The sequence below is a fragment of the Oncorhynchus masou genome, chromosome 14 (assembly GCF_036934945.1).
Source record: "Oncorhynchus masou masou isolate Uvic2021 chromosome 14, UVic_Omas_1.1, whole genome shotgun sequence".
Classification (NCBI taxonomy): Eukaryota; Metazoa; Chordata; class Actinopteri; order Salmoniformes; family Salmonidae; genus Oncorhynchus; species Oncorhynchus masou.
The window spans coordinates 33,011,849-33,037,937 of NC_088225.1; the positions used below are offsets into that span (position 1 = coordinate 33,011,849).

At 45.5% G+C, this 26,089-nt stretch overlaps 1 protein-coding gene across 1 annotated transcript in view; it reads left to right on the forward strand.

Annotated features, from left to right (window-relative positions):
- Positions 1–319: 319 nt before the first annotated feature.
- The window catches only part of LOC135554760 (ADP-ribosylation factor-like protein 6-interacting protein 1), a 37,089-nt gene continuing 11,319 nt past the window's right edge, over positions 320–26,089 (forward strand). Inside the window, exons 1-2 of the mRNA XM_064987191.1 lie at positions 320–477; positions 7,189–7,322. Of these exons, the coding sequence (XP_064843263.1) occupies positions 442–477; positions 7,189–7,322 (170 nt within the window). The 5' untranslated portion in view covers positions 320–441. The remainder of the gene's footprint in view (positions 478–7,188; positions 7,323–26,089) is intronic.

Sequence of the window (26,089 nt, forward strand, 5' to 3'; positions counted from 1 at the left end):
ACATTTAAGCTAAACATTTGTAAGTCGCTCTGGATAAGAGCGTCTGCTAAATGACTTAAATCTAAATCTAAATCTAATCTAAACCTAATCAATCAAGTGATTTGTGAAATTGGTCAGAGGTTCACCAATTCAATTATTGTTCATTCTTGTAATTTCCTTGTGGTAGGAGTTTCCTCCTCCTAAACAAACGGTTTATTGATTTAAAATTAATTTGGCTCGTAAATGTCAGCCGAGTAATTTTATTTTGGGCAATGCCAAGGAAAGGGGCGTGAACTACATTACCCATAATGCCTTTAGCCATGACGTTGTTCGCAAGTCCATCCAACGGTTGGTTTGTGAACTGCAAAATCCACAAAGGAGAGAGGGAAGCGTCTGCTGCGCCCCTGGGTCGTTTTAAATTTGCCTTTAAAACATCACCGAAAACTTAAACAACCGCTAGCTATGGCAGAGGGAGACAACAAAAGCGCCAACGTACTCGTAAGTAACGTTATCCCACTTTCGACTTGACAAGCTTTAGTTCCTGAATTTAGGTGACGTTAACGTCGTAGTGTTGCTTAACTGCTGTCGTTCGCTTGTCAACGGCCTTCGAAATGCGAACAACTAACCAGCTATGCTAGCGAAGGAGGATTAGTGAAAATGAGAACCGTGCCCAACAAATTAAATCATTAATCTGACCATCTGAGCAAATTAACTAAGCCATACAATACATGGTTTGTTAGATGGCCTATGTATCATTTTACATAGGCCGTTAACAATTAACGTTATGCAGTCTAATATTGGCCTTATAGCTAACATTATTGCTCGGCTAACTAGCTGTTCTCGCATGATACGGCTAATTGGTGAAAGGTGTTTTTGTAGCTAGCTGTGTTTATTTGGCTGGCTAGCCAACACAGCGGCTGTCCGTAAGGTTATTTTAAATGTGACACGTTCAGCTGACAAGCCGAGAGAGCCCATGTCTGGCTAATTTGGATCTTGTGACATTTATTTAACATCCCCTTTGAAATTAACAAATGTGCGTTACCTTAACTATTTGATTAGTCACCGAAAGATGACAAATTATATATTTGGTGTAAAAGTTAGACAATTTACTCAATAATTAAGCGTGGTTCGAGTGACTGGTGTAATTAAGACTATGGTCAGAAGTGGTCGCTGCTCGGACCGAGGGCTGAACGGCGATACATTTGAACGTTGACTGGTAACCTAGATGGTGTAATAACACTGACCTGTTCTAAACGAAATCCGGGAATACAAAACAAAATTGAGCCTATATATTAATGAACGTTAAGACTGAATTTCAGTGTATACCCATCCCAGAAAAAAGTATTCCAGTTTTCATTGTGCATTTGAGGCTAACCTTTTTTAATTAAATGATAATGCCCGTGTTTGAAGGATATATTGGCACTGGAGGAGTTTGGCCCGAGATAAAATCATATTTTATTGGTCACATACACATGGTTAGCAGATGTTATTGCGGCGATAGCGAAATGCTTGTAGTCGAGGGCAGGTGGTGTGCCGCAAATCTCCCCTTGTCAGAGTCAAATACTGTCCTCCAAACACCGCCTTCGAGGGCATTTATACAACGGGTTAGGAACAGATTCAAATAATGATTGACATATTTTCATTAACGTCATCTTGATTAATTTATTCATACAATTTCATCCTTCCACGATGTATAGTCCCGATAGAAAATAGGCATTTTAACGTCGAAGATTTAGCAGGTGGTCATTTGTGAGGTAGACACAGGCTGGAATGCTGTTTTAACCAATCAGCATTCAGGATCTGATCCGCCCGTTGTATAAATTGCCATAGAAACGGCCCCTTGCAACATTGATTGATTGGGGTTAGAGGAATAGAAAGCCACTGATCTGGAAGATGAAAATGATGAGGGTATCAGTCATCCAAAGCGCAGAAACGCCTCCTAATGTTACCATCTACAAATGCTGAAATATGGAGGAGATGCATCCTAGAGCTGGGCGAAGGTCACAACAAACTAACGTTCTCATTTAATCAACACTGTTAAGTACAAGCATATTGCATTTGTAATCTTGTAGAGAACAATCTAATGATTCATTCTGTGATTCATAATGACATGGGCTAAAGAGAACTACTTACAAGCCCTAAACCAACAATGCCGTCTATTACTTGGGTGACTGTAGTCTTGGACAATTTTTGGGGGGGCCTTCCTCTGACACCGCCTAGTATATTGGTCCTGGATGCCAGGAAGCTTGGCCCCAGTGATGTACTGGGCTGTGCGCGCTACCCTCTGTAGCGCCTTACGGTTGGATCCCGAGCAGTTGCCATGATGATGCAACCAGTCACCATGCTCACGATGGTGCAGCGGATCTTGAGGATCTGGGGACCCATGCCAAATCTTTTCAGTCTCCTGAGGGGGGAAAGGCATTGTTGTGCCCTCGTCACGACTGTCTTGGTGTGTTTGGACTATGATAGTTTGTTGGTGATGTGGGCACCAAGGACCTTGAAGCTCTCAATCTGCTCCACTACAGCCCTGTTGATGTGAATGGGGGCGTGTTCAGTCCTACTTTTCCTGTAGTCCACGATCAGCTCCTTTGTCATGCTCACATTGAGGGAGAGGTTGTTGTCCTGGCACCACACTGACAGGTCTCTGACCTCCTCCCTATAGGCTCTCATTGTTGTCGGTGATCAGGCCTGCCACTGTTGTCGTTAGCCAACTTAATGGTGGTGCTGGAATCGTGCTTGGCCACGCAGTCGTGGGTGAACAGGGAAACCGGGAGGGGACTAAACACGTACCCCTGAGGGGCCTCTGTGTTGAGGATCAACGTGGCAGATGTATTGTTGCCTAGCCTTACAACCTGGGGGCGGCCTGTCAGGAAGTCCAGGATCCAGTTGCAGAGGAAGGTGTTTAGTCCCAGGGTCATTAGCTTAGTGTTGCGCTTCGTGGGCACTATGGTGTTGCGCTGTAGTCAATGAACAAATCAAATTTGATTTGTCACATACACATGGTTAGCAGATGTTAATGCGAGTGTTTTGCGAAATGTTTGTGCTTCTCGTTCTGACAATGCAGTAATGTCCAACCTAACAATTTCAGAACAATTACCTTATACACACAAGTGTAAAGGAAGTAATAAGAATATGTACATTAAAATTTTTTATATGAATGAGAGATGGTATAGAATGGCATAGGCAAGATGCAGTGGATGGTATAGAGTACAGTATATACATATGAGATGAGTAATGTAAACATTATATGATGTGGCATTGTTTAAAGTGGCTAGTGATACATTTATTACATACATTTTTCCATTATTAAAGTGGTTGGAGTTGAGTCAGTATGTTGGCAGCAGCCACTCAATGTTAGTGATGGCTGTTTAACAGTCTAATGGCCTTGAGATAGAAGCTGTTTTTCAGTCTCTCGGTCCCAGCTTTGATGCACCGGTACTGACCTCGCCTTCTGGATGATAGCGGGGTGAACAGGCAGTGGCTTGGGTGGTTGTTGTCCTTGATGATCTTTATGGCCTTCCTGTGACATCGGGTGGTGTAGGTGTCCTGGAGGGCAGGTAGTTTGCCCCTGGTGATGCGTTGTGCAGAACGCACAACCCTCTGGAGAGCCTTACGGTTATGGGCGGAGCAGTTGCCGTACCAGGCGGTGATACAGCCTGACAGGATGCTCTCGATTGTGCATCTGTAAAAGTTTGTCAGGGTTTTAGGTGACATGCCAAATATCTTCAGCCTCCTGAAGTTGAAGAGGCACTGCTGCGCCTTCTTCACCACACTGTCTGTGTGGTTGGACCATTTCAGTTTGTCCGTGATGTGTACGCAGAGGGGGGGGAAATTATTGTTTACAATGACAGCCTACTGGAAACAGTGGGTTAACTGTCTTGTTCAGGGGCAGAATGACAGATTTGTACCTTGTCAGCTCAGGGATTCGATCCAGCAACCTTTCAGTTACTGGCCCAACACTCTAACGACTAGGCTACCTGCCGCTTATAACTAGTGTCCTTTTTTTGCTTATAAATTTTTTGTTAATGTTAGTCACTCAAATATCATATGAATATACATTAGCCATGGCAAAATGTATGGAAGTGAAAGAAAATTGGCTTCAAAACTGAATTTTCTCACTACGCCATGGTTTTTGTTTTTTGAATTGCAGGAAATAAGCTTTTAAACCTGCAAAAATAAGTTGTCTAGCAACAAGAGGGGTGTAAACAGTTTGTGTCCATAGAAATAGATATGCAGGGGGATTGTTCACCAATGCTGGCAAGGGGAGCTCGAGTGGGAGAAGGTTTGGGAACTGCTGTTCTAGAACAGTGATGGAACACTAGAATCTGGTTGAAACTGTCTTCAGTTAGATCGTGCTTTGTCAGCTTCACGACAGCTCTCAGATGCGGCAGTCAGGCCTTGTCTGTCGTTGATTACATTCATCCACCGAACAAACCTACCACAGAGGATCAACTGACAACTAGGATGGATCACGATGATGATGATCTGTGTGGCAAAACAAGTCTGTAACGTTAATAGCTATGCCTTTTCCTGGCTGGCTGTGGGTCATGAGACGACATGGTGTTTAGTGCCCTTGGAATAGAGATGTCTGTATGAAGACGGGTCTTTGTGGTGCCAGCACAACGTGGGATTATTTCACTTGCCCGACCATTCACAATGACACCTCTGTTTTCAGCCCTGTGGCTCTGCTCAGCCGCCAACTGATAGTAGTAGAGAGATGTTTGGAAGTCAGCAGGGCTTAAGGTATTAGCAAGCCATTAAACAGTGGTATTTCTGTGGTGCAGTCTGTTTGCGTCTAAATGGCACCCTAGTCCCTATATAGTGCACTTCATTGACCAGAGTCCTATAGGGAATAGGGTGCCATTTGGGACTCAGCCTAGCTCCTTAGATGAACAGGCTAAACTGTTAACTATGTGAATTGGATTTCAGCGTTGTCTGGACTGAGAGTTAGATGGCTTTTCTTCTGAGTGCACCAGTGCATCTTGAGTCCTTTTCAACCTGACCCGTTACCAGGCTGCGTTGTCACACACCTGGGGGGGGGCTACTGCCGTGGCCTGTTTATTGCCTTACCTCCTTACTCCATTTGCACACACTGTATGTAGATTTTCTATTGTGTTATTGACTGTACGTTTGTTTATCCCATGTGTAACTGTTTTGTCGCACTGCTTTGCTTTATCTTGGCCAGGTCGCAGTTGTAAATGAGAACTTGTTCTCAACTGGCCTACCTGGTTAAATAAAGGTGAATTAAAAATTAATCAGGCTGGTCAAATTGCTACTTTGCCATGTTGGGAGCTGGGGATTTGTGTATGTATTTAAACAACGCTTAACACCTGACTCTGCAATAGACTAGCGTCCTGTCCAGGAGGTTAACACCTGGCTCTGCAATAGACTAGCATCCTGTCCAGGAGGTTAACACCTGGCTCTGCAATAGACTAGCGTCCTGTCCAGGAGGTTAACACCTGGCTCTGCAATAGACTAGCATCCTGTCCAGGAGGTTAACACCTGGCTCTGCAATAGACTAGCGTCCTGTCCAGGAGGTTAACACCTGGCTCTGCAATAGACTAGCATCCTGTCCAGGAGGTTAACACCTGGCTCTGCAATAGACTAGCGTCCTGTCCAGGCGGTTAACACCTGGCTCTGCAATAGACTAGCGTCCTGTCCAGGAGGTTAACACCTGGCTCTGCAATAGACTAGTGTCCTGTCCAGGAGGTTAACACCTGGCTCTGCAATAGACTAGCGTCCTGTCCAGGAGGTTAACACCTGGCTCTGCAATAGACTAGTGTCCTGTCCAGGAGGTTAACACCTGGCTCTGCAATAGACTAGCGTCCTGTCCAGGAGGTTAACACCTGGCTCTGCAATAGACTAGCATCCTGTCCAGCAGGTTAACACCTGGCTCTGCAATAGACTAGTGTCCTGTCCAGCAGGTTAACACCTGGCTCTGCAATAGACTAGCATCCTGTCCTGGAGGTTAACACCTGGCTCTGCAATAGACTAGTGTCCTGTCCAGCAGGTTAACACCTGGCTCTGCAATAGACTAGCATCCTGTCCAGCAGGTTAGCACCTGGCTCTGCAATAGACTAGCATCTTGTCCAGGAGGTTAACACCTGGCTCTGCAATAGACTAGCGTCCTGTCCAGGAGGTTAACACCTGGCTCTGCAATAGACTAGCATCCTGTCCAGGAGGTTAACACCTGGCTCTGCAATAGACTAGCGTCCTGTCCAGGAGGTTAACACCTGGCTCTGCAATAGACTAGTGTCCTGTCCAGGAGGTTAACACCTGGCTCTGCAATAGACTAGCGTCCTGTCCAGGAGGTTAACACCTGGCTCTGCAATAGACTAGCGTCCTGTCCTGGAGGTTAACACCTGGCTCTGCAATAGACTAGTGTCCTGTCCAGGAGGTTAACACCTGACTCTGCAATAGACTAGCGTCCTGTCCAGGAGGTTAACACCTGGCTCTGCAATAGACTAGTGTCCTGTCCAGGAGGTTAACACCTGGCTCTGCAATAGACTAGCGTCCTGTCCAGGAGGTTAACACCTGGCTCTGCAATAGACTAGCGTCCTGTCCAGGAGGTTAACACCTGGCTCTGCAATAGACTAGCGTCCTGTCCAGGAGGTTAACACCTGGCTCTGCAATAGACTAGCATCCTGTCCAGGAGGTTAACACCTGGCTCTGCAATAGACTAGCGTCCTGTCCAGGGGGTTAACACCTGGCTCTGCAATAGACTAGCATCCTGTCCAGGAGGTTAACACCTGGCTCTGCAATAGACTAGTGTCCTGTCCAGGAGGTTAACACCTGGCTCTGCAATAGACTAGCATCCTGTCCAGGAGGTTAACACCTGGCTCTGCAATAGACTAGCGTCCTGTCCAGGAGGTTAACACCTGGCTCTGCAATAGACTAGCGTCCTGTCCAGGAGGTTAACACCTGGCTCTGCAATAGACTAGCGTCCTGTCCAGGGGGTTAACACCTGGCTCTGTAATAGACTAGCATCCTGTCCAGGAGGTTAACACCTGGCTCTGCAATAGACTAGCGTCCTGTCCAGGAGGTTAACACCTGGCTCTGTAATAGACTAGCGTCCTGTCCAGGAGGTGTACTGGTAGATCACGCTGCCTCAATCTACAGAAACAGAAGATGGGCTTCTGTCTCATGGACCGTACTGGCTCGTCCACGGCTACTTCCTAACCTCTGTCTCGGTCGGTGTCTGTGTTCCAGGCCCAGGAGACGGCCCAGCTGGAGGAGCAGCTGCAGGGCTGGGGAGAGGTGATCCTGGCTGGGGACCAGGTCCTGCGCTGGAAGAAACCATGGTTCCCTGGAGCCCTGATGGCAGCCACCACACTGGTCTTTATGTGAGTAGTACTCACACACACACACACAGCCCTGATGGCAGCCACCACACTGGTCTTTATGTGAGTAGTACTCACACACACACACACAGCCCTGATGGCAGCCACTACACTGGTCTTTATGTGAGTAGTACTCACACACACACACACAGCCCTGATGGCAGCCACCACACTGGTCTTTATGTGAGTAGTACTCACACACACACAGCCCTGATGGCAGCCACCACACTGGTCTTTATGTGAGTAGTACTCACACACACACACACACACACACACACACACAGCCCTGATGGCAGCCACCACACTGGTCTTTATGTGAGTAGTACTCACACACACACACAGCCCTGATGGCAGCCACCACACTGGTCTTTATGTGAGTAGTACTCACACACACACACAGCCCTGATGGCAGCCACCACACTGGTCTTTATGTGAGTAGTACTCACACGCACACACAGCCCTGATGGCAGCCACCACACTGGTCTTTGTGTGAGTAGTACTCACACACACACACGATACACACAGCTGTCCTGTCACACACACACACACACACGATACATACAGCTGTCCTGTCACACACACACGATACACACAGCTGTCCTGTCACACACACACACACACACACGATACACACAGCTGTCCTGTCACACACACACATACACGATACATACAGCTGTCCTGTCACACACACACACGATACATACAGCTGTCCTGTCACGTTCTCACACACACACACACACACACACGATACATACAGCTGTCCTGTCTCTAGCTCACACACCAGGGCTTGACATTCAGGTAAATTTGCCAGTAGCACACCGGGCCAGTACCAAGTGACAACTACAGGCTGGTGGGTCGAGATCACAGGAGAAAGTTATTTAGGCAGAATTTTAATCATGGGTGATTTCATGATTCATTTGCTGTCTGGGCAATTACAGTATATCATAGCCAACCATAGAATCTAGAAATGAGCCCAATAACATTGATGAAATGTCATGTTTTTAAAGGGCCTGTGACCTGATGCAACGGCGGGGGGGGGGGTGTTACAATCAGCAGGGGGTTACAGTCAGCGTTATCACAGAACACCACACAGAGAGAAGACAGACACACGGTGGACAGGCACGCCCACACAGAGACCGAGTTTAGTTAAGTAGCCTGGTACGAGCCAGAACAGCACAAGACAGGAGCCCAATCCCCTGTTTCTGTAGCATGAGGCAGCGTGTTTACCGAAGTATCATCAGATACTTCAGTTTTATAAGTAGTTTAACTGTGTACATTGTTAAAGAGGATGTAGGCCTACCGTTTATGCATTTGAATGGCCGATGTGGTTTCTTTCCTTTGTCATGCCGGACACTCCTGTTATGAAACACTGCCAATTGGAGTTGAGCAATAGATCATACAGCAGTGGATAGCTTGGATCCTCTCTTTTTTCAATTATTACCATCAAAACTGTTGTCTTTTCCCAGATTGCATTTCGACATGTTGTCCAGTGACTGGGCTCATTGGAACACGTTTCTTTCCACACGGCACTCAGCTGTGGAAGCAGTTGTGTGCTCGTGCCAGCATACAGTTGACATTTTGAGGTGGCAGGGTAGCCTAGTGGTTAGAGCGTTGGGCCAGGAACTGAAAGGTTGCTGGATTGAATTCCCCGAGCTGACAAGGGGGAAAAAATCTGTCGTTCTGCCCCTGAACAAGGCAGTTAACCCACCACTTTTCCCCGGTAGGCCGTCATTGAAAATAAGAATTTGTTCTTAACTGACTTGCCTAGTTAAATAAAAAATGTACTACATATTTAGCTCTATTTAATCAATAAGGGATGTTAATGTCTTGACACGCAATGTCCCCCAGATAAAAAAAAAACAATTACATGTTAAATGCATTTCCTGCAGTTCCACAGTTTGACACACACTTTTTTTTTAAATTATTATTATTATTTACCTTTATTTTACTAGGCAAGTCAGTTAAGAACAAATTCTTATTTTCAATGACGGTCTAGGAACAGTGGGTTAACTGCCTGTTCAGGGGCAGAACAACAGATTTGTACCTTGTCAGCTCGGGGGTTTGAACTTGCAACCTTCCGGTTACTAGTCCAACGCTCTAACCACTAGGCTACCCTGCCGCCCCAATGCCTCTCTTGATGAGGTATTTTGAAAACACAGTAAGTGAAAGGCTCCCTAACTGCACATGTCTCTGCCCCATAGCAAAATGTGTTAATGTAGGAAGTTAGCTAGCTTTTCAACACATTTTGCTAACTTCCTGCGTTAACACGTTTTGCTATGGGGCAGAGACATTTGCAGTTTCATGCTTTTCTACATACACATTTTGTCATGAGTCTTGAGATATTTTGCAGTTAAAGGGTAAGTTAACCTAAAATTCTAAATTTCCCAAGTGATTCCATACATTGACTAGTTAGGTGGACTTTGCCTTCTCCCCCTGGGGTCTAGAACTGGAAAGCGGCCAAAATAAAAGGGTCACGTGACTCGTGGCGTTTTGTTGTGCACCAGCTCTGCTCCGTTAGTCAGAGCGATTGAGAAACCTGTGAATTGTGGACAAATTCTTTTGTTTTATTGAAAGCATTTGGCCAAATGAGCTCTATATATATATATATATATATATATATATATATATATATATATATATATATATATATATATATATATATATATATATATATATATTTTATTTTTTTTTATTTTTTAAATCAAAAGTATTATAGGTTTTGAGACAGGAAATGTGTTATTTTCCACCTAAAGTGATCTGTATTATTTTATGTGGCCGACTGCAATAACATTGGAGATGGGTAACAACTGTGCATGTGTGTTTTCAGTCTGTGGCTTTAAGAAGGAACAAAATGTCACTTTTCTTTTTGAAAGAGACCGATACAGATGTGTGCAGTAGCCTAAGCACTTCATCAACGACGATGACTACAATTCAGAAATGCTGGGGAGAAAACGTAGAACTCTGACAGCTCTAGCTTCTGTATTCTCGTGTGGGGGGAACACGTAGAACTCTGACAGCTCTAGCTTCTGTATTCTCGTGTGGGGTGGAACACGTAGAACTCTGACAGCTCTAGCTTCTGTATTCTCGTGTGGGGTGGAACACGTAGAACTCTGACAGCTCTAGCTTCTGTATTCTCGTGTGGGGGGAACACGTAGAACTCTGACAGCTCTAGCTTCTGTATTCTCGTGTGGGTTGGAACACGTAGAACTCTGACAGCTCTAGCTTCTGTATTCTCGGGTGGGGGGAACACATAGAACTCTGACAGCTCTAGCTTCTGTATTCTCGTGTGGGGGGAACACGTAGAACTCTGACAGCTCTAGCTTCTGTATTCTCGTGTGGGGGGAACACGTAGAACTCTGACAGCTCTAGCTTCTGTATTCTCGTGTGGGGGGAACACGTAGAACTCTGACAGCTCTAGCTTCTGTATTCTCGTGTGGGGGGAACACGTAGAACTCTGACAGCTCTAGCTTCTGTATTCTCGTGTGGGGGAACACGTAGAACTCTGACAGCTCTAGCTTCTGTATTCTCGTGTGGGGGGAACACGTAGAACTCTGACAGCTCTAGCTTCTGTATTCTCGTGTGGGGGGAACACGTAGAACTCTGACAGCTCTAGCTTCTGTATTCTCGTGTGGGGGGAACACAGAACTCTTACAGCTCTAGCTTCTGTATTCTCGTGTGGGGGGGAACACGTAGAACTCTGACAGCTCTAGCTTCTGTATTCTCGTGTGGGGGGAACACAGAACTCTGACAGCTCTTGCTTCTGTATTCTCGTGTGGGGGGAACACGTAGAACTCTGACAGCTCTAGCTTCTGTGTTCTCGTTGGCTGGATATGGCGTTGCTCCAAAATGGAGGGAGCTGCTGAGGTATGTAATAGCAGTTTGAGTGGATCTTATTGTGTCCTGCCTTTATGACACAGGGTTGAAGGAGATAACAGATAGTAATTGTGTCATCTTACGTTGCAGAATACACATAATTAAAATAAAAGGTTTTGCATTTAAATTATTTAGTATCTTGTCTACTTATCAATCTATAATGTCTGTGTTGGCTAGCCATGGTTTATTTGCATGGCAACATTTCATGCTTTTAACAACTCTATAGCCTTGCACGGAATGCATGGTCCCAGGAACCCCCTGGTGTAGGCCTATTAGTGTGGAATGCATGGTCCCGTGTAGGCCTATTAGTGTGGAATGCATGGTCCCAGGAACCCCCTGGTGTAGGCCTATTAGTGTGGAATGCATGGTCCCGTGTCGGCCTATTAGTGTGGAATGCATGGGCCCAGGATCCCCCTGGTGTCGGCCTATTAGTGTGGAATGCATGGTACCAGGAACCCCCTGGTGTCGGCCTAATTAGGTTGCAAGTAGTCTGGTCTGTTGTGTATTCATAACCCCCACCTCACCTGTCCATTATGGCCATGATTATCCAAACAATATAATTACTTTTAGCCCCATTGCCTTAACATTATTGCCCATAATACCTGGCTCCAGGAACCACCTGGGGCATGTTGCCCATAATACCTGGCTCCAGGAACCACCTGGGGCATGTTGCCCATAATACCTGGCTCCGGGAACCACCTGGGGCATGTTGCCCATATTACCTGGCTCCGGGAACCACCTGGGGCATGTTGCCCATATTACCTGGCTCCGGGAACCACCTGGGGTATGTTGCCCATAATACCTTGCTCCGGGAACCACCTGTGGCATGTTGCCCATAAGACCTGGCTCCGGGAACCACCTGGGGCATGTTGCCCATAATACCTGGCTCCGGGAACCACCTGGGGCATGTTGCCCATAATACCTGGCTCCGGGAACCACCTGGGGCATGTTGCCCATAATACCTGGCTCCGGGAACCACCTGGGGCATGTTGCCCATAATACCTGGCTCCGGGAACCACCTGGGGCATGTTGCCCATATTACCTGGCTCCGGGAACCACCTGGGGCATGTTGCCCATATTACCTGGCTCCGGGAACCACCTGGGGCATGTTGCCCATATTACCTGGCTCCGGGAACCACCTGGGGCATGTTGCCCATAATACCTGGCTCCGGGAACCACCTGGGGCATGTTGCCCATAATACCTGGCTCGGGAACCACCTGGGGCATGTTGCCCATAATACCTGGCCGGGAACCACCTGGGGCATGTTGCCCATAATACCTGGCTCCGGGAACCACCTGGGGCATGTTGCCCATAATACCTGGCTCCGGGAACCACCTGGGGCATGTTGCCCATAATACCTGGCTCCGGGAACCACCTGGGGCATGTTGCCCATAATACCTGGCTCCGGGAACCACCTGGGGCATGTTGCCCATAATACCTGGCTCCGGGAACCACCTGGGGCATGTTGCCCATAATACCTGGCTCCGGGAACCACCTGGGGCATGTTGCCCATAATACCTGGCCCGGGAACCACCTGGGGCATGTTGCCCATAATACCTGGCTTCGGGAACCACCTGGGGCATGTTGCCCATAATACCTGGCTCCGGGAACCACCTGGGGCATGTTGCCCATAATACCTGGCTCCGGGAACCACCTGGGGCATGTTGCCCATAATACCTGGCTCCGGGAACCACCTGGGGCATGTTGCCCATAATACCTGGCCCGGGAACCACCTGGGGCATGTTGCCCATAATACCTGGCTCCGGGAACCACCTGGGGCATGTTGCCCATAATACCTGGCTCCGGGAACCACCTGGGGCATGTTGCCCATAATACCTGGCCCGGGAACCACCTGGGGCATGTTGCCCATAATACCTGGCTCCGGGAACCACCTGGGGCATGTTGCCCATAAGACCTGGCTCCGGGAACCACCTGGGGCATGTTGCCCATAAGACCTGGCTCCGGGAACCACCTGGGGCATGTTGCCCATAAGACCTGGCTCCGGGAACCACCTGGGGCATGCTGCCCATAAGGCCTGGCTCCGGGAACCACCTGGGGCATGCTGCCCATAAGGCCTGGCTCCGGGAACCACCTGGGGCATGCTGCCCATAAGGCCTGGCTCCGGGAACCACCTGGGGCATGCTGCCCATGATGCCTGGCTCCGGGAACCACCTGGGGCATGCTGCCCATGATGCCTGGCTCCGGGAACCACCTGGGGCATGCTGCCCATGATGCCTGGCTCCGGGAACCACCTGGGGCATGCTGCCCATGATGCCTGGCTCCGGGAACCACCTGGGGCATGTTGCCCATAATGCCTGGCTCCGGGAACCACCTGGGGCATGTTGCCCAAGATGCCTGGCTCCGGGAACCACCTGGGGCATGTTGCCCATGATGCCTGGCTCCGGGAACCACCTGGGGCATGTTGCCCATGATGCCTGGCTCCGGGAACCACCTGGGGCATGTTGCCCATGATGCCTGGCTCCGGGAACCACCTGGGGCATGTTGCCCATAATGCCTGGCTCCGGGAACCACCTGGGCATGTTGCCCATAATGCCTGGCTCCGGGAACCACCTGGGGCATGTTGCCCATAATGCCTGGCTCCTGGAACCACCTGGGGCATGCTGCCCATAATGCCTGGCTCCGGGAACCACCTGGGGCATGTTGCCCATAATGCCTGGCTCCGGGAACCACCTGGGGCATGCTGCCCATAATGCCTGGCTCCGGGAACCACCTGGGGCATGTTGCCCATAATGCCTGGCTCCGGGAACCACCTGGGGCATGCTGCCCATAATGGCTGGCTCCGGGAACCACAAAAATACTATGCGTGCATACAAGGAACAGACATCTTTCATTACGCGCTTAATGGAAACATGCAACAATATCAAGCCAATCACCTTCCAGTCAAAAGGCTATAGCCTGGTATTGAACACGCAACGGCTGTAATGAAAGCCATAATAGAAAGTCATTTTCAAACATTTACCAAAATGAAAATCTCAGGACAACACCGTTCTGAACAGCTCACCCAATACGAGCGGTTCTATATGTGACGGAGATGAACATTTACATTAGAAACCTAGAGGAGGAATCTATTTTCAACAACTAGGATGTGTTGCTCATATATATATATATATATAATTGCCTCCGCGGTTCTATGGATGGATTTTTGGCTCGGCTCCCTAAGAAGCAAGGGAAGACTTCATTATTTTAATTAAAGTAAAACCGCTTTAAAAAAAAAAAAAAGCGTCTACTGCCTCCCGCTCACAGGTCAAAGTGGTGGTTGTCGTGGTGATAGCCTGCCTACTGTTGACTAGCATACGCACTGGAATGGTGAGTTAAGATGGACAAACATACTACTTTATCGTGGCCATCAAGTTTAAACACACTATTAAATTTAGAGTTGTTATTTTGTTGCGCAATGTCTAGTCTTCCAAAAGGCCGTTTTTACTCTAGGAGCGTGTCTGTGAGGAGCTGCTGTGAGAGCTGTCTGGCAGGTAAAGGCCTATTCCTCTCCTCAGACTAGGTCCTGTATGCTGTGAGCGTGTCTGTGAGGAGCTGCTGTGAGCGTGTCTGGCAGGTGAAGGCCTATTCCACTCCTCAGACGAGGTCCTGTATGCTGTGAGCGTGTCTGTGAGGAGCTGCTGTGAGCGTGTCTGTGAGGAGCTGCTGTGAGCGTGTCTGTGAGGAGCTGCTGTGAGCGTGTCTGTGAGGAGCTGCTGTGAGCGTGTCTGTGAGGAGCTGCTGTGAGCGTGTCTGTGAGGAGCTGCTGTGAGCGTGTCTGGCAGGTGAAGGCCTATTCCTCTCCTCAGACTAGGTCCTGAATGCTGTGAGCGTGTCTGTGAGGAGCTGCTGTGAGCGTGTCTGGCAGGTAAAGGGCTATTCCACTCCTCAGACGAGGTCCTGTATGCTGTGAGCGTGTCTGTGAGGAGCTGCTGTGAGCGTGTCTGTGAGGAGCTGCTGTGAGCGTGTCTGTGAGGAGCTGCTGTGAGCGTGTCTGTGAGGAGCTGCTGTGAGCGTGTCTGGCAGGTGAAGGCCTATTCCTCTCCTCAGACTAGGTCCTGAATGCTGTGAGCGTGTCTGTGAGGAGCTGCTGTGAGCGTGTCTGGCAGGTAAAGGGCTATTCCACTCCTCAGACGAGGTCCTGTATGCTGTGAGCGTGTCTGTGAGGAGCTGCTGTGAGCGTGTCTGTGAGGAGCTGCTGTGAGCGTGTCTGTGAGGAGCTGCTGTGAGCGTGTCTGTGAGGAGCTGCTGCTCACAGCTGTCTGGCAGGTGAAGGCCTATTCCTCTCCTCAGACTAGGTCCTGTGTGCTGTGAGCGTGTCTGTGAGGAGCTGCTGTGAGCGTGTCTGTGAGGAGCTGCTGTGAGCGTGTCTGTGAGGAGCTGCTGTGAGCGTGTCTGTGAGGAGCTGCTGTGAGCGTGTCTGTGAGAGCTGCTGTGAGCGTGTCTGGCAGGTGAAGGCCTATTCCTCTCCTCAGACTAGGTCCTGAATGCTGTGAGCGTGTCTGTGAGGAGCTGCTGTGAGCGTGTCTGGCAGGTAAAGGGCTATTCCACTCCTCAGACGAGGTCCTGTATGCTGTGAGCGTGTCTGTGAGGAGCTGCTGTGAGCGTGTCTGTGAGGAGCTGCTGTGAGCGTGTCTGTGAGGAGCTGCTGCTCACAGCTGTCTGGCAGGTGAAGGCCTATTCCTCTCCTCAGACTAGGTCCTGTGTGCTGTGAGCGTGTCTGTGAGGAGCTGCTGTGAGCGTGTCTGTGAGGAGCTGCTGTGAGCGTGTCTGTGAGGAGCTGCTGTGAGCGTGTCTGGCAGGTGAAGGCCTATTCCTCTCCTCAGACTAGGTCCTGAATGCTGTGAGCGTGTCTGTGAGGAGCTGCTGTGAGCGTGTCTGGCAGGTGAAGGCCTATTCCTCTCCTCAGACTAGGTCCTGTGTGCTGTGAGCGTGTCTGTGAGGAGCTGCTGCTCACAGCTGTCTGGCAGGTAAAGGGCTATTCCGCTCCTCAGACGAGGTCCTGTATGCTGTGAGCGTGTCTGTGAGGAGCTGCTGTGAGCGTGTCTGTGAGGAGCTGCTGTGAGCGTGTCTGGCAGGTGAAGGCCTATTCCTCTCCTCAGACTAGGTCCTGTGTGCTGTGAGCGTGTCTGTGAGGAGCTGCTGCTCACAGCTGTCTGGCAGGTAAAGGCCTATTCCACTCCTCAGACGAGGTCCTGTATGCTGTGAGCGTGTCTGTGAGGAGCTGCTGTGAGCGTGTCTGTGAGGAGCTGCTGTGAGCGTGTCTGTGAGGAGCTGCTGTGAGCGTGTCTGTGAGGAGCTGCTGTGAGCGTGTCTGTGAGGAGCTGCTGTGAGCGTGTCTGTGAGGAGCTGCTGTGAGCATGTCTGTGAGGAGCTGCTGTGAGCGTGTCTGTGAGGAGCTGCTGTGAGCGTGTCTGGCAGGTGAAGGCCTATTCCTCTCCTCAGACTAGGTCCTGAATGCTGTGAGCGTGTCATAAGATACACACAAGCCAATTTAATAACAATTAAAAGACTCAAATGTACCTATGGACGGATTAGCGTAGTCAAAAATATTTTCTGTGGCTAACTGATTCAGCGGTAAAGATCCCTATTTGTAACCCCTCTCCATGTCAATGGGGGCAATTCATATCCTAACAATACAATTACTTTTAGTACAATGGCCATAACTAACAAGTTTTACAGATTTGTAAACATGTCACTTGACTTGGGGGTGTGTTTAAAACGGGGAGAGAAGAAAACAGATCTCTGTCAGTATTTGGCGTTTGAAAATGTGGGCAAAGAAGTGCCCATAACTGGTACGTAAAGAAGTTGAACGGATGGATCCACCGGATTTGACTTGATACCTCCTATTATAAAACGGACCAGGCATGTACATCACTTTGAAGACATTGTCTAGTGTAATATAAACTACCACCTTTTCTGTTGCGTCAGCTACTCTTCCTGTATTTGGTGAAACCCAAACTTCAATCATTTAGTGTGTGTGTGTGTGTGTGTGTGTTCACCATATAAAACATGTCTAACTGCACTCTGGATTCATTGTGTAGGTGAGAAACATGTAATGAAGGCTGTCTTCCCAAAACAACAGTCCAAGCAGTGGATGACAACAATACATCTATTAACTAAAACAGTCCAAGCAGTGGATGACAACAATACATCTATTAACTAAAACAGTCCAAGCAGTGGATGACAACAACACATCTATTAACTAAAACAGTCCAAGCAGTGGATGACAACAATACATCTATTAACTAAAACAGTCCAAGCAGTGGATGACAACAACACATCTATTAACTAAAACAGTCCAAGCAGTGGATGACAACACATCTATTAACTAAAACAGTCCAAGCAGTGGATGACGACAACACATCTATTAACTAAAACAGTCCAAGCAGTGGATGACAACAATACATCTAACTAAAACAGTCCAAGCAGTGGATGACAACACATCTATTAACTAAAACAGTCCAAGCAGTGGATGACAACACATCTATTAACTAAAACAGTCCATGCAGTGGATGACAACAACACATCTATTAACTAAAACAGTCCAAGCAGTGGATGACAACAACACATCTAACTAAAACAGTCCAAGCAGTGGATGACAACAACACATCTAACTAAAACAGTCCAAGCAGTGGATGACAACAACACATCTATTAACTAAAACAGTCCAAGCAGTGGATGACAACAATACATCTATTAACTAAAACAGTCCAAGCAGTGGATGACAACACATCTATTAACTAAAACAGTCCAAGCAGTGGATGACAACAACACATCTAACTAAAACAGTCCAAGCAGTGGATGACAACAACACATCTAACTAAAACAGTCCAAGCAGTGGATGACAACAACACATCTAACTAAAACAGTCCAAGCAGTGGATGACAACAACACATCTAACTAAAACAGTCCAAGCAGTGGATGACAACAACACATCTAACTAAAACAGTCCAAGCAGTGGATGACAACAACACATCTATTAACCAAAACAGTCCAAGCAGTGGATGACAACATCATCCATTAACCAAAACAGTTCCAGTAGAACCTGGTTGACCAGGTGCTGGACTGGTGACAGGATCCACCAGTAGTTTCCAGGGATCCTTCATCCCACCTGCCCAAGCCTAATGTCCCACTTAAACACTGCTACAGAGGAGAGACCTGAGAACGAGGACCTGGTTAGAAGACCACTCCAGGATGAACGTAGCACCACAGACTTTTGGGCAGCACATACAACATTTTGCTAACATTGTGTTGTATACTTAGTGTTTTATTTTTTTAATATGCAACCAAGTGTCTTCACTTTTCTCTCTGGGTGGGTGAAGGTTGAATGTTATGTTTTTCAACAACACAAAAAAATATATATGTAACAATACTTGCTTTATTGGTCCATTTGCGTGGATATTCTTTATTTTTGCAGTCACAGTACCTAACCTGACACACACACACACACACACATCACAGGCTTGGGTGCAGGACATACCTGGAACTTTCACTTCACAAGTCCTGGGAGTCTTCTGCTTCCTGAACCAGTTTAGACCCCATAAGGTGACGGATATTTGTCTGGAATGAACCACGTATGATGGGAGAGGGAACTGGACCACCTGGACCCAGTGTCTCATTGTGGAGGAACCACTCCAGAACGCTGCAGTATGAGACCGGTCTGAGTTGTCTGGATTCACCATTTATACATCACCAAGTGGATTTGAGATTCTGGAGCAGCAGTCATGTACTTAGAACTGTTGCTTTTGTTTTGTCAATATGAAACAAGTTATATTCTGATATTTCCAGTTCAATGGGGCGGCAGGGTAGCCTAGTGGTTAGAGCATTGGACTAGTAACCGAAAGGTTGCAAGTTCAAATCCCCGAGCTGACAAGGTACAAAATCTGTCGTTCTGCCCCAGTTAACCCACTGTTCCCAGGCCGTCATTGAAAATAAGAATTTGTTCTTAACTGACTTGCCTAGTAAAATAAAGGTAAAATAAAATAAATAAATAAGTGTAGGCCTATATATCCTATTCTAATAAAATGTGCCAACAAAATATTGTGATTTAATGTGAAAACATATATCCACTGTGTTTGGGCTGGTATAAAAGCAACAACCCACAACCGTCCCGCTCATAGAGGTTAATGATCAGAGATTATTCAATAAAGTAAAGTTTAGCTACTTGTCAGATCACTGTCCATTTGGTCCAGCTGAAATGGATCACTGTCCCATTTGGTCCAGCTGAAATGGAGTTGTCTGCAATTTCTTTTTTGGGATCGGGACAAATGTTTCCATGAAAACAGAGTTGATGTGGGCAGCAAGATCCCGGTGTTCCTCATCAATCAAGTTCTCTGCAGCATAAGCATTCTTAATGAGTTCGCAATGGAGCACAGTTGCCACAACAGCACCACCCATCTGCTGTCTTCACTTCTACACTTCTAATCTGTAACGCAAGGCTACTGTCTTCACTTCTGCCTGTGTAACTAATCAGTAACGCTAGGCTACTGTCTTCACTTCTGCCTGTGTAACTAATCAGTAACGCTAGGCTACTGTCTTCACTTCTGCCTGTGTAACTAATCAGTAACGCTAGGCTACTGTCTTCACTTCTGCCTGTGTAACTAATCAGTAACGCTAGGCTACTGTCTTCACTTCTGCCTGTGTAACTAATCTGTAACGCAAGGCTACTGTCTTCACTTCTGCCTGTGTAACTAATCAGTAACGCTAGGCTACTGTCTTCACTTCTGCCTGTGTAACTAATCAGTAACGCTAGGCTACTGTCTTCACTTCTGCCTGTGTAACTAATCAGTAACGCTAGGCTACTGTCTTCACTTCTCCCTGTGTAACTAATCAGTAACGCTAGGCTACTGTCTTCACTTCTGCCTGTGTAACTAATCAGTAACGCTAGGCTACTGTCTTCACTTCTGCCTGTGTAACTAATCTGGATTCATTGTGTAGGTGAGAAACATGTAATGAAGGCTGTCTTCCCAAAACAACAGTCCAAGCAGTGGATGACAACAATACATCTATTAACTAAGACAGTCCAAGCAGTGGATGACAACAATACATCTATTAACTAAAACAGTCCAAGCAGTGGATGACAACAACACATCTATTAACTAAAACAGTCCAAGCAGTGGATGACAACAACACATCTATTAACTAAAACAGTCCAAGCAGTGGATGACAACAATACATCTATTAACTAAAACAGTCCAAGCAGTGGATGACAACAATACATCTATTAACTAAAACAGTCCAAGCAGTGGAGGACAACAACACATCTATTAACTAAAACAGTCCAAGCAGTGGATGACAACAACACATCTATTAACTAAAACAGTCCAAGCAGTGGATGACAACAACACATCTATTAACTAAAACAGTCCAAGCAGTGGATGACAACAACACATCTATTAACTAAAACAGTCCAAGCAGTGGATGACAACAACACATCTATTAACTAAAACAGTCCAAGCAGTGGATGACAACAACACATCTATTAACTAAAACAGTCCAAGCAGTGGATGACAACACATCTATTAACTAAAACAGTCCAAGCAGTGGATGACAACACATCTATTAACTAAAACAGTCCATGCAGTGGATGACAACAATACATCTATTAACTAAAACAGTCCAAGCAGTGGATGACAACAACATACATCTATTAACTAAAACAGTCCAAGCAGTGGATGACAACAATACATCTAACTAAAACAGTCCAAGCAGTGGATGACAACAACACATCTATTAACTAAAACAGTCCAAGCAGTGGATGACAACAACACATCTATTAACTAAAACAGTCCATGCAGTGGATGACAACAATACATCTATTAACTAAAACAGTCCAAGCAGTGGATGACAACAACACATCTATTAACTAAAACAGTCCAAGCAGTGGATGACAACAACACATCTAACTAAAACAGTTCAAGCAGTGGATGACAACAATACATCTATTAACTAAAACAGTCCAAGCAGTGGATGACAACAATACATCTATTAACTAAAACAGTCCAAGCAGTGGAGGACAACAATACATCTATTAACTAAAACAGTCCAAGCAGTGGATGACAACAACACATCTATTAACTAAAACAGTCCAAGCAGTGGATGACAACAACATACATCTATTAAAACAGTCCAAGCAGTGGATGACAACAATACATCTATTAACCAAAACAGTCCAAGCAGTGGATGACAACAACACATCTATTAACTAAAACAGTCCAAGCAGTGGATGACAACAACATACATCTATTAAAACAGTCCAAGCAGTGGATGACAACAATACATCTATTAACTAAAACAGTCCAAGCAGTGGATGACAACAACATACATCTATTAAAACAGTCCAAGCAGTGGATGACAACAATACATCTATTAACCAAAACAGTCCAAGCAGTGGATGACAACAACACATCTATTAACTAAAACAGTCCAAGCAGTGGATGACAACAACACATCTATTAACTAAAACAGTCCAAGCAGTGGATGACAACAACACATCTATTAACTAAAACAGTCCAAGCAGTGGATGACAACAATACATCTAACTAAAACAGTCCAAGCAGTGGATGACAACAACACATCTATTAACTAAAACAGTCCAAGCAGTGGATGACAACACATCTATTAACTAAAACAGTCCAAGCAGTGGATGACAACAACACATCTATTAACTAAAACAGTCCAAGCAGTGGATGACAACAACACATCTATTAACCAAAACAGTCCAAGCAGTGGATGACAACAACACATCTAACTAAAACAGTTCAAGCAGTGGATGACAACAATACATCTATTAACTAAAACAGTCCAAGCAGTGGATGACAACAATACATCTATTAACTAAAACAGTCCAAGCAGTGGAGGACAACAATACATCTATTAACTAAAACAGTCCAAGCAGTGGATGACAACAACACATCTATTAACTAAAACAGTCCAAGCAGTGGATGACAACAACATACATCTATTAAAACAGTCCAAGCAGTGGATGACAACAATACATCTATTAACCAAAACAGTCCAAGCAGTGGATGACAACAACACATCTATTAACTAAAACAGTCCAAGCAGTGGATGACAACAACACATCTATTAACTAAAACAGTCCAAGCAGTGGATGACAACAACATACATCTATTAAAACAGTCCAAGCAGTGGATGACAACAATACATCTATTAACTAAAACAGTCCAAGCAGTGGATGACAACAACATACATCTATTAAAACAGTCCAAGCAGTGGATGACAACAATACATCTATTAACCAAAACAGTCCAAGCAGTGGATGACAACAACACATCTATTAACTAAAACAGTCCAAGCAGTGGATGACAACAACACATCTATTAACTAAAACAGTCCAAGCAGTGGATGACAACAACACATCTATTAACTAAAACAGTCCAAGCAGTGGATGACAACAATACATCTAACTAAAACAGTCCAAGCAGTGGATGACAACAACACATCTATTAACTAAAACAGTCCAAGCAGTGGATGACAACACATCTATTAACTAAAACAGTCCAAGCAGTGGATGACAACAACACATCTATTAACTAAAACAGTCCAAGCAGTGGATGACAACAACACATCTATTAACCAAAACAGTCCAAGCAGTGGATGACAACAACATACATCTATTAACTAAAACAGTCCATGCAGTGGATGACAACAACACATCTATTAACTAAAACAGTCCAAGCAGTGGATGACAACAATACATCTATTAACTAAAACAGTCCAAGCAGTGGAGGACAACAATACATCTATTAACTAAAACAGTCCAAGCAGTGGATGACAACAACACATCTATTAACTAAAACAGTCCAAGCAGTGGATGACAACAACATACATCTATTAAAACAGTCCAAGCAGTGGATGACAACACATCTATTAACTAAAACAGTCCAAGCAGTGGATGACAACAATACATCTAACTAAAACAGTCCAAGCAGTGGATGACAACAACACATCTATTAACTAAAACAGTCCAAGCAGTGGATGACAACAACACATCTATTAACTAAAACAGTCCAAGCAGTGGATGACAACAACACATCTATTAACCAAAACAGTCCAAGCAGTGGATGACAACAACATACATCTATTAACTAAAACAGTCCAAGCAGTGGATGACAACAATACATCTATAAACTAAAACAGTCCAAGCAGTGGATGACAACAACACATCTATTAACTAAAACAGTCCAAGCAGTGGATGACAACACATCTATTAACTAAAACATTCCAAGCAGTGGATGACGACAACACATCTATTAACTAAAACAGTCCAAGCAGTGGATGACGACAATACATCTATTAACTAAAACAGTCCAAGCAGTGGATGACAACAACACATCTATTAACTAAAACAGTCCAAGCAGTGGATGACAACACATCTATTAACTAAAACAGTCCATGCAGTGGATGACAACAACACATCTATTAACTAAAACAGTCCAAGCAGTGGATGACAACAACACATCTATTAACTAAAACAGTCCAAGCAGTGGATGACAACAACACATCTATTAACTAAAACAGTCCAAGCAGTGGATGACAACAACACATCTATTAACTAAAACAGTCCAAGCAGTGGATGACAACAACACATCTATTAACTAAAACAGTCCAAGCAGTGGATGACGACAACACATCTATTAACTAAAACAGTCCAAGCAGTGGATGACAACACATCTATTAACTAAAACAGTCCAAGCAGTGGATGACAACAACACATCTATTAACCAAAACAGTCCAAGCAGTGGATGACAACAACACATCTATTAACCAAAACAGTCCAAGCAGTGGATGACAACAACATACATCTATTAACTAAAACAGTCCCAGCAGTGGATGACAACAATACATCTATTAACTAAAACAGTCCAAGCAGTGGATGACAACAACATACATCTATTAACTAAAACAGTCCAAGCAGTGGATGACAACAACATACATCTATTAACTAAAACAGTCCAAGCAGTGGATGACAACACAATACATCTATTAACTAAAACAGTCCAAGCAGTGGATGACAACAATACATCTATTAACTAAAACAGTCCAAGCAGTGGATGACAACAATACATCTATTAACTAAAACAGTCCAAGCAGTGGATGACAACAATACATCTATTAACTAAAACAGTCCAAGCAGTGGATGACAACAATACATCTATTAACTAAAACAGTCCAAGCAGTGGATGACAACAATACATCTATTAACTAAAACAGTCCAAGCAGTGGATGACAACAACACATCTAACTAAAACAGTCCAAGCAGTGGATGACAACAACACATCTATTAACTAAAACAGTCCAAGCAGTGGATGACAACAACACATCTAACTAAAACAGTCCAAGCAGTGGATGACAACAACACATCTATTAACCAAAACAGTCCAAGCAGTGGATGACAACATCATCCATTAACCAAAACAGTTCCAGTAGAACCTGGTTGACCAGGTGCTGGACTGGTGACAGGATCCACCAGTGGTTTCCAGGGATCCTTCATCCCACCTGCCCAAGCCTAATGTCCCACTTAAACACTGCTACAGAGGAGAGACCTGAGAACGAGGACCTGGTTAGAAGACCACTCCAGGATGAACGTAGCACCACAGACTTTTGGGCAGCACATACAACATTTTGCTAATATTGTGTTGTATACTTAGTGTTTTATTTTTTAATATGCAACCAAGTGTCTTCACTTTTCTCTCTGGGTGGGTGAAGGTTGAATTATTTTTTTTCAACAACACAAAAAAAAAAAAGTATATAAAAGTAACAATACTTGCTTTATTGGTCCATTTGCGTGGATATTCTTTATTTTTGCAGTCACCGTACCTAACCTCACACACACACACACACACACACACACACACACACACACACACACACACACACACACACACACACACACACACATCACAGGCTTGGGTGCAGGACATACCTGGAACTTTCACTTCACAAGTCCTGGGAGTCTTCTGCTTCCTGAACCAGTTTAGACCCCATAAGGTGACGGATATTTGTCTGGAATGAACCACGTATGATGGGAGAGGGAACTGGACCACCTGGACCCAGTGTCTCATTGTGGAGGAACCACTCCAGAACGCTGCAGTATGAGACCGGTCTGAATTGTCTGGATTTCACCATTTATACATCACCAAGTGGATTTGAGATTCTGGAGCAGCAGGCATGTACTTAGAACTGTTGCTTTTGTTTTGTCAATATGAAACAAGTTATATTCTGATATTTCCAGTTCAATGGGGTGGCAGGGTAGCCTAGTGGTTAGAGCATTGGACTAGTAACCGAAAGGTTGCAAGTTCAAATCCCCGAGCTGACAAGGTACAAAATCTGTCGTTCTGCCCCAGTTAACCCACTGTTCCCAGGCCGTCATTGAAAATAAGAATTTGTTCTTAACTGACTTGCCTAGTAAAATAAAGGTAAAATAAATAAATAAGTGTAGGCCTATATATCCTATTCTAATAAAATGTGCCAACAAAATATTGTGATTTAATGTGAAAACATATATCCACTGTGTTTGGGCTGGTATAAAAGCAACAACCCACAACCGTCCCGCTCATAGAGGTTAATGATCAGAGATTATTCAATAAAGTAAAGTTTAGCTACTTGTCAGATCACTGTCCATTTGGTCCAGCTGAAATGGATCACTGTCCCATTTGGTCCAGCTGAAATGGAGTTGTCTGCAATTTCTTTTTTGGGATCGGGACAAATGTTTCCATGACAACAGAGTTGATGTGGGCAGCAAGATCCCGGTGTTCCTCATCAATCAAGTTCTCTGCAGCATAAGCATTCTTAATGAGTTCGCAATGGAGCACAGTTGCCACAACAGCACCACCCATCTGCTGTCTTCACTTCTACACTTCTAATCTGTAAC